The sequence below is a fragment of the Artemia franciscana genome, chromosome 21, assembly GCF_032884065.1.
Source record: "Artemia franciscana chromosome 21, ASM3288406v1, whole genome shotgun sequence".
Taxonomy (NCBI): domain Eukaryota; kingdom Metazoa; phylum Arthropoda; class Branchiopoda; order Anostraca; family Artemiidae; genus Artemia; species Artemia franciscana.
The window spans coordinates 22,968,101-22,982,219 of NC_088883.1; the positions used below are offsets into that span (position 1 = coordinate 22,968,101).

The 14,119-nt window shown below is 34.8% G+C and overlaps 1 protein-coding gene across 1 annotated transcript; it reads right to left on the bottom strand.

The window, feature by feature from the left end:
* On the bottom strand, nt 1-13,799 carry LOC136041043 (V-type proton ATPase subunit F-like). The gene is made up of 5 exons (XM_065725575.1): nt 13,640-13,799; nt 6,412-6,493; nt 5,133-5,215; nt 1,870-1,992; nt 1-108 (listed from the first exon to the last, which is right to left on the bottom strand). The coding sequence occupies exons 1-5, from the start codon at nt 13,685-13,687 to the stop codon at nt 88-90; spliced, it is 357 nt and encodes a 118-aa protein (XP_065581647.1). The 5' UTR covers nt 13,688-13,799; the 3' UTR covers nt 1-87.
* Nucleotides 13,800-14,119: the final 320 nt, after the last annotated feature.

Consider the following 14,119-nt stretch of genomic DNA (forward strand, 5'->3'; position numbering starts at 1 on the left):
TTAAACGATGGATTTTTTTATTAAACACCAATAAAACAAAATAATAGAACGATGAATTTTCAAAACAAGAATCTTCTTTGATGAACTTCACTCAGCACTATAGACACCCTTTAAAAAAAAACAAAAAAAACGCATTAATTAATAATAACAGCAATAGCTTAAATTATGTATAGGGTCTATCACAATGAGGTTTAATTAATACTCAGATCTAGTGAGTGCAAAATTGAGCCAATCAGATTTCTCATAGTATTTCTTACTGGCTAAAAAATTAATGAAAAAATTCCAAAAGGGTCAAATTAGCGCTAGTTAAATCTCAGTATTAGTACAGTATCCTTGCAAATGGGCCTTAAAACAATTAAGAACGGAGAAAAGCTCCATACACAACTATACAGTTTTTGGAAGTAGCAGGTGCCGAATTGTTAGAGACGTGGATGAAGAATTAAAAAAACAAAGCTGAAAACATACGGCGCGAAAGAGCTTAAGAAGATGCAACTTTGCTTTGAAGGTTTGGTTGTTTTGAGAATCAGGAGGCTATTAACGTTTGAATTTTTAGTGACGAAAAGTGTCGTCAAATTTCACTAATTTTGCTCATTTATTTTACAGTCCAACGTGGCAACGCTGACAAAAATTCGGGACTGCCCTAAACTTCATAATTTTCGAACAATAAAAAGAAAAAATCTTAGAAAGGCGCGGTTTTTGGGGGATGAAGAAAAGAGCTAAGATGGGGCAAAAAATCGCATTATATTGATATCCCTGGTACTTAAATAACCGTGAAACCCTAATAGTCCACTCACACAGCACCATCTAAGTGAGTTAAGTCATTCAAAAAGTTCTTTCACTAACTATCATAAAGTACTTATTTGCCAAGAAAAAGAAATTTAGCGCGGTGAAAAAAAGAAGGTCATTGAAAAAGAACTCATATCATAGATTATAAGCATTTAGGACGCAAAAATAAAGAATCCTTCTGCCCCCCTGGAACAATTTCTGGTCTAGTCAACAGGGTTGCCACCTTTAACACGAAAGCGCTATTTTCATGTGTAGCACTGTAGCATGTGCTACATTGAAAATAGCGCTTTTTCTCTTATATGGCCAAATAGAAAATATAGACGTATAAAATGCAATTGCATGATGTGTCTCACATGAAAATATTTGTCAAAACATTTTTTATACCTAAGATAAGTCCAGCGGGCAAAAAGTTTTATCAGTTTGATATCCTTGGTACTAAATAGTCTTGAAACCATCATAGTCCACTAACAAAGCACCAGTTAAGTGTGTTAAGTCATTCAAAAATTTCTTCGACAAACTTTTATAAAGTACTTATTGGCATAGGAAAAAAGTTAAGCTCTTTAGCTTTTTCGAAAAGTTTGAGCAACAGCAAAAGAAAACTGAGGCTAAAATTTCTAATTCAAAAACATTGAATTTTGAAGCAAAAATCGATTTTTTTTTGTCAAAGATACGTGAACCGAATGTACATAACGACCTGAAGGAAGATGAAAGTCTTGTCACAGATTTATTTTTAGCCGCAACCGAATTAAAACCCAAATTGTTTGACAAGGATTACTTCCTTAAGGTCAATCCAAATTTCTTGTCTGAGCAGAGGTAAACCTTGCAGCATATTTGTTTTGGATAAGTTCATAAACGGAATTTGCGCAACTAGTAATATAAATGGCAAGTCTCAATAATTTTTGGACAACATATAGTATACATCTTTCATCTTAGTTTACGTGGTTTCCCCCTAGTTAATGGTGGATCAATCTTACTTGCAGATCTCTCCTAGACTTCCGAGTTTATGAAATTCCTCCATTGAGAATTCCTCATCTATATCATACACACTATAAGCAAATCGAAGCTAAAAACAAAAAGAAGTACCTTGGCTCTTCGCAATATCGAATCTTTTGATGCATCATATGGGTGATCTTTAGAAGGAATTTCCAATACTGCTGGAATTGGCTCAGTATGAGCATCTATTACATATCGTATCATTTCTGCTACCTGAAATAGAATCTTTTTCTACTTAATAGATTTGGATACTTGATATTTGAAAACGTCTATTTATCTCAACCACAGAGAAAAGTTATATAGGTGTCCAAACGGCCTAAGCTCCAATGGAGACAGGTATTACTTACTTTCGACGGGAACCAGAAGAAGAAACTGACCTGCCCAGCAAAATGGGCTTAGGAATTAATTTGTCGGCTGCAGCTTCTCAAGCGACCTTCAGCCAGTCTCTGTCACATCTCCTACTATGCCTCCAGAAGTCTCCCCATCGTTCAAGGTCCTCTTTGAATTTCTACCAAATATGTGTTTTTTGTCCTCTTCGATGTCGTCTTCAGGATGGTATTGGCTGGCATATAAGAACGTCTCGACGTATCGTACCTTTGGGGCGACGCAAGGTATGACCGAGGAGTTTGAGGCGACGCCAAAGGATAGCTCTTCAGCCTTACCACAGGGGCTCCTTACTTCGCTATTGGAAATTCTAGACCATCTGTTGATTCGGAGTATATTGGGAAGGCAGTGGTTATCGAACACGTTCAGAGCTCTAACCTCCTCAGTCTTGAGCCGCCATGTCTCGCAGGCGTACAGTAGTAGAGCTCACAGATCAAAATACAGCGGATAATTTTGATTTGGATTATAAAGCTAAAGCAGTGGTGATAGAATGCGTTCAGAGCTCTAGTCTCTTCAGGCTTTAGTGGCCATGTCTCACAGGCGTACAGTAATACAGCTCGCACGGATGCTATGCAGACTGATTTTTGTCGAGGTCTTACGTCTGGCCTAAAGCACCTTTTTTGGACTGGTAAAGACTCCCCAAGACTCAGGTATTAAGGGTGCATTGAACCTATTCTTGAAGATGATATCGGATCGAAAAAGCTTAAGATTTTTTCACAAGTGATTTTTAACACGCAACATTCATGAAGTTTGCTGACTGTAAGATCTCAGAAACGGGTTCCATAGCCATGAAGACAAATGACGGGTGACAGAATGCATTGAATTTGAATAATTTGGGCTATATATTTGCTTATTAGGAGGATGGGGGTTAGGTTAGGTAGCTTAACCCCCACCCCCTAAATTTGCAAATATATAGCCCAAATTAAATCATTATTTGTTTGATTCAAAACAGGAGAAAGCCATAGGCTTGTCGCAATACAAACACAAGAAATGACAGCTCAACAGCAACACTGCAAACACAAAACAAAAAATAAAAAACAAAACATATTCTTAAGTAAAAACAACTATATAACTGACTATATTCCTAAAACTGCTTTTGATAGAACTCAGTTTCAACGAGACCACTCTATGTTTGCACCGTTTGCGCAGAAACTATGGTATCAGGTAATTCATTCCGAAGTTTTGTTGCTCGGTTAATAATGCTACATTGACCTATTTTCTTGTGCACTTGCAGCTAATACAGTTTATACAATTTTTGTTGAGTGGCTGAGTAATGACTAAGCTTAAAGAAATCAGCCTGGTCCACATTATCAGCACCTTTCATAATACAGAACTATAGTATTCAATGTTGGTCTTTCTAGAATTCTAAACCATTGCTGATGCCTAAATACACCCCAACTCTGGGTAAAAACCCAGGGAAAATTCTGGGAAAATGAAAGAATATTTTTTCATGACTACTTACATTGCAAAATGACATTATATTACTGAAAACCAAGATACTTGGGGAATACCTAGGATGCCCAAAATACCCAGGATTTTGTTTAGCAGGCTTAAAAAATCCATTGGTGCTAAGCTGATCCTGTCTTCCCATAATTCCAAAGTTCTTTAAACTTCTCATTTAAAATTAATTCCTCGTCTAATTTTTTTTCTTATCTTTAATATACTTCCCATTAAGTTTAATTCTACGTTTCCTTCTTTCTTCTGTCAGCCAATTTGTAATTTAAGGTTATTCTGTAATATTTTCTTACATCAGAATAAATCATTGAGATCAATCCTGAAGGAATGGAAGAAATTGTCAAATTTCTTTGGCCATATTTTAAACAGTAGGCTGTACGAAAAGTTTGGTTCAATTCCGCTTTTCAGGGCTATAATAAAAAAAAGGTTGACATGACTAGGGCAGGTTCTGCGGATAAAAGATGACATATTGCCGAAGATTTTCCTTTTCAGCCAACCACCTAGGGCTAAACGGAAAGCAGGTCGTCCATAGTTGGGGTGAGAGGATGTCATAAAGAAAGATTTAAAGGAAATAGGAACTACGTAGGAGGATGTAAAGAGGGAGCCTTTGAATAAACTGGGATCGAGGAGGAGCGTGCGTAGCTGTTGGCCTCAGGCGGCTTTGTGCTTTGGTGAGTGGTTAGAAGTAGCAGTAGTAAAATGCTTTGATCGTTTAAAACTCACCTAAAACGCTCGGAGCGTTTAAAATTAGCCTAAAATATCAGCTAAAACTGAAGTCCTAATTAAAACTTATATTGCAGTTTAAGGATGTTCATATTATAATTTTAGTCACTTCAACCTACAAACCAAAAATGTGGACTGTCATGCAAATAACAAGATGTTTAATATGTTAACTGGTTGGGTGCACTGCAGTGGAACCCCCTCCGTGTCAAAATTTTTCAATCAAAAATCCGTGTAAAAAAAATCCGTGTAAAAAAATCCGTGTCAAATCTTGTTCAAAATCCGTGTCAATCAAGTCACTTGTTGCTCCAAGCACCCCGTGATACATCCAACTTTATTCCCAAAGCCATCCCAACATATTGCAGGCGTGATATTTTGATAACCTGACAGCACAGAGTATCTCCTGTTGGAACAAAACACTTTCGTGTAGATCAAAAATTTATTTGAGGTTTCAGCTAGTTTTTGCATGTAATTAAAATTTTTTTTTCATTTTCTGTTGCAAGTGGCTTGCATGAAAATTATTATAGTATAAAACAAAAACCACAAAAAGTATAAAGCATAAAACAACAAGCACAAACTAAAAATTAGCAGATGAGTAGCGGAGAGTTTTGTGGCCACCACAAAAAAACGAAGTAAAATATACATAAAAATGTATAATATCTATCAGATTTCACTTTTTGTGTTTACATGATAAACAAAATTTTGTGCACTGCAAAATATAAAATATGAATTTTCTTTCTCTTCCTCCTTAAGGAGTGTTTAATTTTTCAATACATATACATGATTGGACTTACATTTTGGTTGATTAGAATTATATCAATGTCATCCCGCTTGACAAAACGTTTGAAACATTCTTCGATATCGTTTATACTTGTACCTAAAAAAAAAAAAAATGATATGATACACTAGGTTGCAACTGCACCTTTACCAAAGAATACCAAAGGGGGGAGGGTCCCCGGAGGAACCCAAAGGTTGGGTTTTGGTGATTCCGCCGACATTATGGAAATCAGTTTAACCTAGATTTTCAATTCCTCTTGGATAAGGTAACCATCAAAATTTCATAAATATGCATAAATTACATTCTTTCAAAAATCGTTAAAAATATAAAGTACTCAGGGTTCCCCCTGGACCCCGCTTGGTACACAACGTTACAAAAGTTTTCATTTATTTTTATTTTTTTACAGAACATGAACAGACATTTTGTTTTGTACATAAAGTAATATATCTCCAGACCCCCAAAAACGTATTTTGAACCATCTTGCAGACAAATAGTTAGGAAATAACAAAAAGGGGTTACAACGTTGACAAAATAGGCTTGGTATGTGAGTGGGTGCTTTGAAATTACTCACAGTAGTTTTTTAATTGAAGTGCATCTCCAGGCAACCAACAAAAAAAAGTATTTTGAACAATCTTGCAGAATAAATATTTGAGAAAAAAAAAAAAAAAAAAATCAGGGGTTTTCGGAAGACCCCAGCCAGGTAAACAATGCTGACGAGATAGGCTTGGTATGTTAATTGAAATTCCCAAGATGTTGCTTATTATGGCTAAGCTATCTCTAAAAAAATAATAATAATGGTTTTGTTATCAAGGACTATTTCATCTAATCAAGCATGAAGAAGTAATCAATATTGCTCCAGTATATAAAAAAAAACACAGCAACGCCACTTTAGAGATGGCCAGAGAACCATGTCTTCCTCAGCTTTGTAAAGCCACAAATCCTTCGAGAACTTGAAAATATCAGGAAAATGAATTAATTATAAAGGAATTCTGCATTCTTACCCACCCAGGAAAAATCTTGGTCCCTGCTTCTCCTCTCTCTACTCAACAGCTTATGAAACAAAAATAGAAGCCAAGGCAAGAACAAACAATAGGCAGGAAAATAGGGAAACCTTTGACAGCTAACTTTTATCACATTTCAACAGTAAATTAGAATTTAAACCACGAAATGCAAATGAATCTTAATTAATATTTACAAAAAGAAAAAAAAATACAAACAATGACACTGAAAAAAGCAAAATGTGATGGATAAACTAGAATTTTCAGTGAAACTATATATGTAGTAAAGAGACATACTTTTATTAACTACCATATAATTTGGTTGTCTATGTTTATTCATTTCTCCAATCCCTCCAAGCAAGAATCCAACACAAGTGTCCTAGAAAGAATAAAAACTAAAAAGAGAAAACTCTTAACAGTTCATTATCACTCCCAACTTTGTATAAAGGCAATTAGGCCTACATGTAAAATAATCTATGGCTAGTTTGAATACTCTGGGCAGCAACTCTAGAAAAAAAAAGCAGAATAAATCCTATATATGATTTCTTTAACATTAGAGCTTTAAAAGGTTCCAGTGTATTTATTTCCTGCTTCTTTACAACTATTTTCTAAAAAGTGTCTCTTTAAAACCTGCTTTTTGGTAGAATGACTCACTGTACATCAAACATTAAGGTGTATGAAAAAGCTGCTTTGATCTTGCTTTCTATGGCTATTAAATAAAAAAAAACAATTTTTGTTTATATGAAAGTAAGGAGCAACATTAAAACTTAAATGAACAGAAATTACTCCATTTATGAAAGGGGCTTTTCCTCCCCAATGCCTTGCTCTTTACGTTAAAGTTTGACTCTTTCTTTTAACTCTACTTTTCAAAACAGTAAGAAACTTTAGTGTAAAGAGATCCCAGAATTTTGGGTGTTGGGAAAAAATGAGAGTGGGAGGGGGCCTAGGTGCTCTCCAATTTTTTTGGTCACTTAAAAAGGGCACTAGAACTTTTAATTTTCGTTGAGAATGAGCCCTCTCGCGACATTCTAGCACCACTCAGTCAATACAATCACCCCTGGGAAAAATAACAAAACAAAAAACAAATAAACACGCATCCATGATCTGTGTTCTGGCAAAAAATGCAAAATTCCACATTTTTGTAGATAGGAGTTTGAAACTTCTACAATTAGGTTCTCTGATATGCTGAATCTGATGGCGTGATTTTCGTTAAGATTGTATGACTTTTAGGGGGTGTTTTCCCCTATTTTCCAAAATGAGGCAAATTTTCTCAGGCTCGTAACTTTTGATGGGTAAAACTATTCTTGATAAAACTTATATATTTAAAATCAGCACTAAAATGCGACTCTCTTTTGATATAACTATTGGTATCAAAACTCCGTTTTTTAGAGTTTTGGTTACTATTGAGCTGGGTCGCTCCTTACTACAGTTCATTGCCACAAACTGTTTGATTTGTTACCACAAACTGTTTGATAATGAAAGAAAGATTATATGTCATGCATTGCAGACAAAGGATGGACGATTGCAAAAGATTAGGTTTTGTGGAAGAGGTCATAAGAAAGAATATAAAGAAACCTTGAAACCACACAGGCAAGTAAAAAAGAAAAGCTTAGAATAGATAGGAGTAAAGGTGGACCATCTGTAGCTTAGGCTGATGCAGATTGGTGTTGCAGGGAGCTAATTTCTTTAGTGTAACAGTTTTCTTTTATTTTCTCCTTTTCCCCCTTCTGTTGTTTTCCATCATTTAGGGGCTCTGTGCCCTTTTTTGTTTTGACATGTTATAAACAAATTGAATCGAAGTACTGTGGCGAGGTTTGTTTTAGAAGCTCCAAGACGTCTATTTGCACAAATGTATTTATTTATACATATATACATAACACAGAAGGTTGAACCCCTTTCTGTGTCAGAGTAGAAAAGGGACTGGTACAAAATAAGAATGAATTCAAAAATAAAACTAGAATTAATTAAACAGTTCTCATTAGAAACACACAGTAACCAGCAAATAGATAGAAATCCCTCAATTTCTGTATGTGTTTAAAAATTGGAAAGTAAACAAGCCATGTAATTCAAACTTCAAATCTCTCAAATATCAGCACATACATGAAAATCCAGCTATAAATTATAAGTCTGTCAAATAGCCACAAGCTTCAAATTAGGGTTGTCAAGGGCTTGGCTCATAAGTTTGAAAATTTTGGACCAAAAGGGACCTTTAGCATCACTTCCATTTTTCTTTCAGTGTTGCATGCGGTTATGAAAAGTTTTCTAATGGCAAGAAAGAACATGAAAACAATGTAAAACAAGAGCTAAGAGCTCATGTGGCACTTGTGATAAGGTCAGAAGAGCCAAGAGCTCATATTGTATGAGCTCTAGCAAAATTCTAAGAATCAATAGATTGCTTTAAAAGGAAAATCACAGGCTTAATGCCGGTCAGGATTTGAAATAAGAGCTCTGAGTCACGAGGTCCTTCAAAATATCAAAATTCATTAAGATCTGATTGCCTACTTGTAAGTTAAAAATACATCAATTTTTCTAATTTTTCCTCTCCCTTCAACCCCCCAGATGGTCAGATCAGGGAAAACAACTTTATCAAGTCAATTTGTGCAGCTCCCTGACACACCTACTAATTTTCATCATCCTAGCACATCCAGAAGCACCAAACTCGCCAAAGCACTGAACCCCACCACCTAACTCCCCCAAAGAGAGCAGATCCAGTCCAGTTACATCAATCACATATCTACAACATTTATAAGTGCTTTCCTAGATTTCTGGTTTCCTCCTCACACTCTCCCCAATGTCAACCGATCTGGTCAGGATTTGAGATAAGAGCTCTGAGACATGAGTTCCTTCTAATTATCAAATTTCATTAAGATCCAGTCACCCATTCTTAAGTTAAAAATAACTCAATTTTTCAAATTAACAACCCCCAGCTCCCCCAAAGAGAACAGATCCATACCAATTATGTCAATCTCAAATCTATAACTTGTGGTTATTCTTCCCATCAAGTTTCATCCCAATTTCTCTGCTCTAAGCGTTTTTCCAAGATTTCTGTTTCCCCTTCCAACCCTATATGTCCCTGGATCCAATTCAAATTGAAATTGGAGCATCTGAGATATAAGATTCTTCTATATATCTAGTTTCATTCAGATCAGATCACCCATTCATGAGATACTTCAATTTTCAAGTTTTCCAAGAATTCCAGTTCCCCCCCCCCCTTCAATGTTACTGGATCTGGTTGGGATTTAAAATGAGAATTCTAAAGCACAAGATCCTTCTAGACATCACATTTTTTTAAGATTTGACCCATTTGTAAGATACAAGTACCTCATTTTTACTAATTTAGCCAAAAAAAGGTTGCCAACCCCTGTTGTCCCATAGATCATCTGGCTTATATTATTTATTTATTTTCACAATTTATTATTTTTTCATGTTTCTGGGGGGTTGAGTTATCATAGAAGGTTAAGATAAAGTTTTATACTGGGAATGTGGGTGTGATATCAGCTTCAGAGGCAAACATTTTGAACAAAATAATGTCTCAAATTTTGATTCAATATCATAAGGGTTCTGCTAAATAGCAGAAAACAAACTGAATGAAGGCTGATTGCTCTCCAGTAGCTTTTGGTCTTAAGAAAGGGCACCAGAACATCCAACTTTCAACTGAATTAGCTATTGAAGCCATGGTTTCTAAGATAGCCCTTTCTATTTATTGGGGGTGGAAACATGTTTTTTGACACTTTTCTCGCCATTTTTAGAGGAAGTAATATTTTCATTCATTCTCCTTCCCCATAGGGGTTCCATTATCTTAATGTTTCATATAAATTTCAGACAAATGAAAAATTTGCCGTTTTTTGGAGCCCTCTTTCCTAGAGAAGGAAACAATCCTTTGCATAGTTACTTTTGCTCATTAATCCCCTTTGCCCAGGGACTTATGGCAGCAAATTTTTAAATTGACCAGGAAACAAGTTTTGTGGAAACATGAAAAAAAAGAGAAAATTGTAAAACAAATACTGTAGGTTATTCTGCCACATATTCTGCCTATACTTGGAATATAGGTAGATTATTCAAAAATTCCCCTTTTCTTCATTATTTTTATTTGTCATACTTCAGTTCTAGTTCAAAAAATTGTAGAAGTATTTGGACTATCATCAAGTCCTTTCACTTCTTTGACTCCTTCATTGGACAGACTAGCCACGGGAATCACTATTCTCCTCCAGTCAGCAAACAACAAATATACACTATTATATACAATAATACACTATTATTGATTATGGGAAGTGCAGGTACCTGAGCTACCTGTCCCCAGCAGTTTGAGGCCACTAGGCTGGCCAGTACCAATATGGCTCTTCCTACTCATTCCTGCATAATCAAAATCTATAAGTAAATCATCTATTTTAAATTGACATCTTCATTCTTTAATAATCACTAAACAGTTTTTCTCTTCTTTAAGATATCAATAGATGCCTTAAATATCTTATGATCAATATCCCAGGACAGGTTAGAATTCAGGATAACTGTATAAGTATTTGGAATCTTAACCAAGGAGCACAAAAGCTTTAGATAAATAGTCTCCTCACTCAGAACCTGGCAATCAAATAATAAATGCCGAATTGTTTCATCAATTGAGAAGCAGACTCAGCATAAAGGGTAATGATGTAGCTTCCAATTAAATAACAAGCTATTTAGAAGAAAGGCACCTGATTTCAGCCAGTAATATAGCACAGTATTTAATCTAGTATGAAACAGGGATAATTAATATACTGTAATTAACACTGGATCTTTGCCTGATAATATCTTGTGAATTGAGGTCAGAGGAAGGACAAGGGATTAACATGGAAGCCTCTGCTGCTAAAGAATCAGCCATATCATTATATTTGATGCCTTTATGACTTGGAACATGTTGGAAATAAATCTGATTGCCATTAGTCTTAAGATTAAGAAGTTGTCTTCTAATATTATATGAATCCTTGTCATTGGTAATTCTATTAATATTTTGGAGCAATAGTAATGCTGATTTGCAGTCAGAGAGACAGAGTATATTTTCAGATTCTATGTTATAATTTAGAAGTGCATCCAGGGCCAGGTGAATGGCACATAATTAAGCAAATAAAATAGAATATCCCAAATGGGAGCAGAGAATAGATATTCAAATTCAGGGATGGGATACACGCTCCTACTCCATCTCTCTTCCTCTGGACAGATCCATCTATATATATTTTTCTATGATTAGGGTACACCTTTGAGATCTGTTCAGCCAAAATACACTGGATCTCATCAGCCAGACCTAATCATGGGCATACTTCTATCTTTTGTCTAGCCCAGTAGCTATTTCATTGATCATGAGGACAAAGCATAAGAAACCAATCACTGTTCCTTGTAAAACACTGCTTAAAACTGGCAAATAGAGGGAAAATTATTTTTAAAATTTGTTTCTAGTTTATCTAAAAAAAAAACTGTTTAAATATCAATAAGATATTCAGGAATATGTATCTTTGTCAGATTTTTCAGTAGAATCTTGGGATAAACAAAATCAAAGATTTTTCAGATATATTACAATCAAATTTATCCCTTTCCTAGGCTTGTTTAGATGTTTTAAAATGAAATCAATTAAACTAATTATATAGTGAACAGTTGAGCACTTCAGAATGTTAATAAATTACTTTTTATTAATTAGTTCTGAAAGATATTTTTTCTTAACCTTAAAGCAACAAACTCTCATAAACTCCACTTAAGACCATTTTGAGAGTCATTCAAATTGATAAAGTTCTAGTTGATGGGCTTCATGTAATCATGGAAAGTAGCCAGGTTAGGTGATGAAAAGGTTAGGAAAAGTAGCTAGGTCTGAATCTATGGTCTAAAATATACCTGGGAAAGTTGCTATCAAGCTAATCCAATCTTTACCCTTTCCTTATTTCCAAAGCTTAGAAGATTACATAGATGACAGGTCTAAATCCATCTAAATTTTGACAAAAGAAAACAAACAACATTTTACTTCAACTTTGGGTTTTTGGTCTCTTTTTCACTGGCACAAGTTTTTGAAGATATAGTTTCTGTTATTTCAGCAGAATTTTAGATAATATCAAGTCTTTTCCTTTAAGTTAAAGAAATTGATTCTCTGATCTTTAATACCTAATAGGCACAGGCTAAATGAGGACTGAGCAAAGATATAAGGCTAAAACAATTTCCTTGTATCTCATTTCAGTAGTAGCCCTTATGTCTATTTCTCCATGTTTCACTTTTAAAACAAAGATTCTAAATGGTCATCAATAGTCAATGCTGTATGAAGAGGAGAGGCATGGAGGTTCAAAGGTATGATTAAGGCTCTATGAGAGTTTTATTCACTTTCCTGAACTGGGCTACTTCCAAAGATGGACAAAAGCTATCTTCTTAATTCTATCAGCCAAATTTATCCTGATTCCTCATCTGCACTTGCTTCATAACACTAAACAAAGCCAATTTGAAAAAAGTACCAGCATTGGCCTAGTTTTGAATATAAGCCAAGGCTACACAATACTAGGGTGAAAGGTAATTTTTTTGCAGTTCATAGGCTATAAAAGTGAACATACCACTTGATGCCTATTTTTATGTTCTTTACAAATATAATAGTTGCTTCTAGGTGCAAATTCCAATTTAAGCACTTTTTGACCTAACCTTATTATAAATAATTTTAGCAGTGAGAAAATGTAGTATTATTTTGTCAAGAACAACCAAGAAAACAGCACTGAGAAAACATAGTATTATTTTGTAGAAAAATAAGTGATAGGCTACTCATACTTTAGTTGAAAATTCATCATTTTTAAGAGCTTAAAAAGTGCTTAAATTTGAATTTGCAGTGGAAGCAATTATTATATTATTGAAGAACATAAGGCATCAAGTAGGCTATTATGTTCACTTTATTGGTAAGAAAATTATACAAACTGTGGAAATTTTACTGGGTGTAGGTCTAGTTTAGTGGCTATGTGATAAAAGCCTGTTAAGATAATTCTTTTTACTTCATAGTATGCAGAATAATTATAGCTAATGCATTCTTGATATATCTCTGCTATACTTTACTACCTCCCTAAAGTACAAACATATAGCCAAAGTTAGATATTTCCCTTTCATTCACCCAATGTGTCTTTCTTGTTTCAACCCATGACCAGTAAATTAAACAACCACAACAAAAAAGATCCAGAAAACAGGTGACAAGTGGCAAAATGCATAGCAAATAAATAGGCTAATTTTGATTAAATATTTACTCACTAGTGGGGAAGAGGGTAAAGTCTAGCAGGCCTGCAAGCAAAATGTGTTTGCTACAATTATTCTGCATAACATATTATGAAGTAAGAATAGTTTTTTAAACATGTTTCCTTCTCAATAGCCCCCAATCTAGACCTATATCTAGCCCCATAAAAGATAGGGGGCAGATATGTAAGTGCAATGACACCAATTATTATATTTAGAAAGATAACTGAATGGAGGAATTAACAACATGTTTGTCTTAAGCCACCGTTTAACCTAACCAAACAAGCGTTCTTTCTACCAATTTTACCTCATCCCCAATAACTGCAATTAATCTTCCTCTAGCAACTGTAGCCATCTTTTGAAGAAGATTGTTCTTTCTGGAGATTCTCAAAACACCAAAAATAACCTATTTAGAACTTGAACTTGTGATTAACGTTTTTGTAGTATTAGAAAAAAAAATGTGTCAATACTGCGAAATCATATCGAAATTTGGGAGAGTCTAGAAACAAACTTTTTACAAGAAAACGTGGAGACGTAAGTTAAGATCACAGACAAAAGGTATATGAACCAGATGCCTAACAGTCCAATCTTTCAATGTTAAGAAAGGGTTGGGTATCCGGATCAGGGCTTCCACTTTTAGGGAGAAATCACTTTTTTGAGGGATATTTGTTTTGAATATAGGGAGAATCTGGGGTAAAGTAAGGATTTTCAGGGAAACCTGAGGTAAAGTAAGGACAAGTCACTGCATCAAACAAGTCATTGAAAAAAGCTCGATTCCCTAGCAAAA

What these genes read in the sequence shown, in the direction of transcription:
- LOC136041043 (XM_065725575.1), bottom strand. Translation starts at nt 13,687, where the DNA reads ATGGCTACAGTTGCTAGAGGAAGATTAATTGCAGTTATTGGGGATGAG. An exon ending in TTATATGGTAGTTAATAAAA is followed by an intron (nt 5,216 to 6,411) that starts GTATGTCTCTTT and finishes TTTTTTTTTTAG; the next exon opens with GTACAAGTATAAACGATATC. An exon ending in CGATATTGCGAAGAGCCAAG is followed by an intron (nt 109 to 1,869) that starts GTACTTCTTTTT and finishes TTTTTTTTAAAG; the next exon opens with GGTGTCTATAGTGCTGAGTG.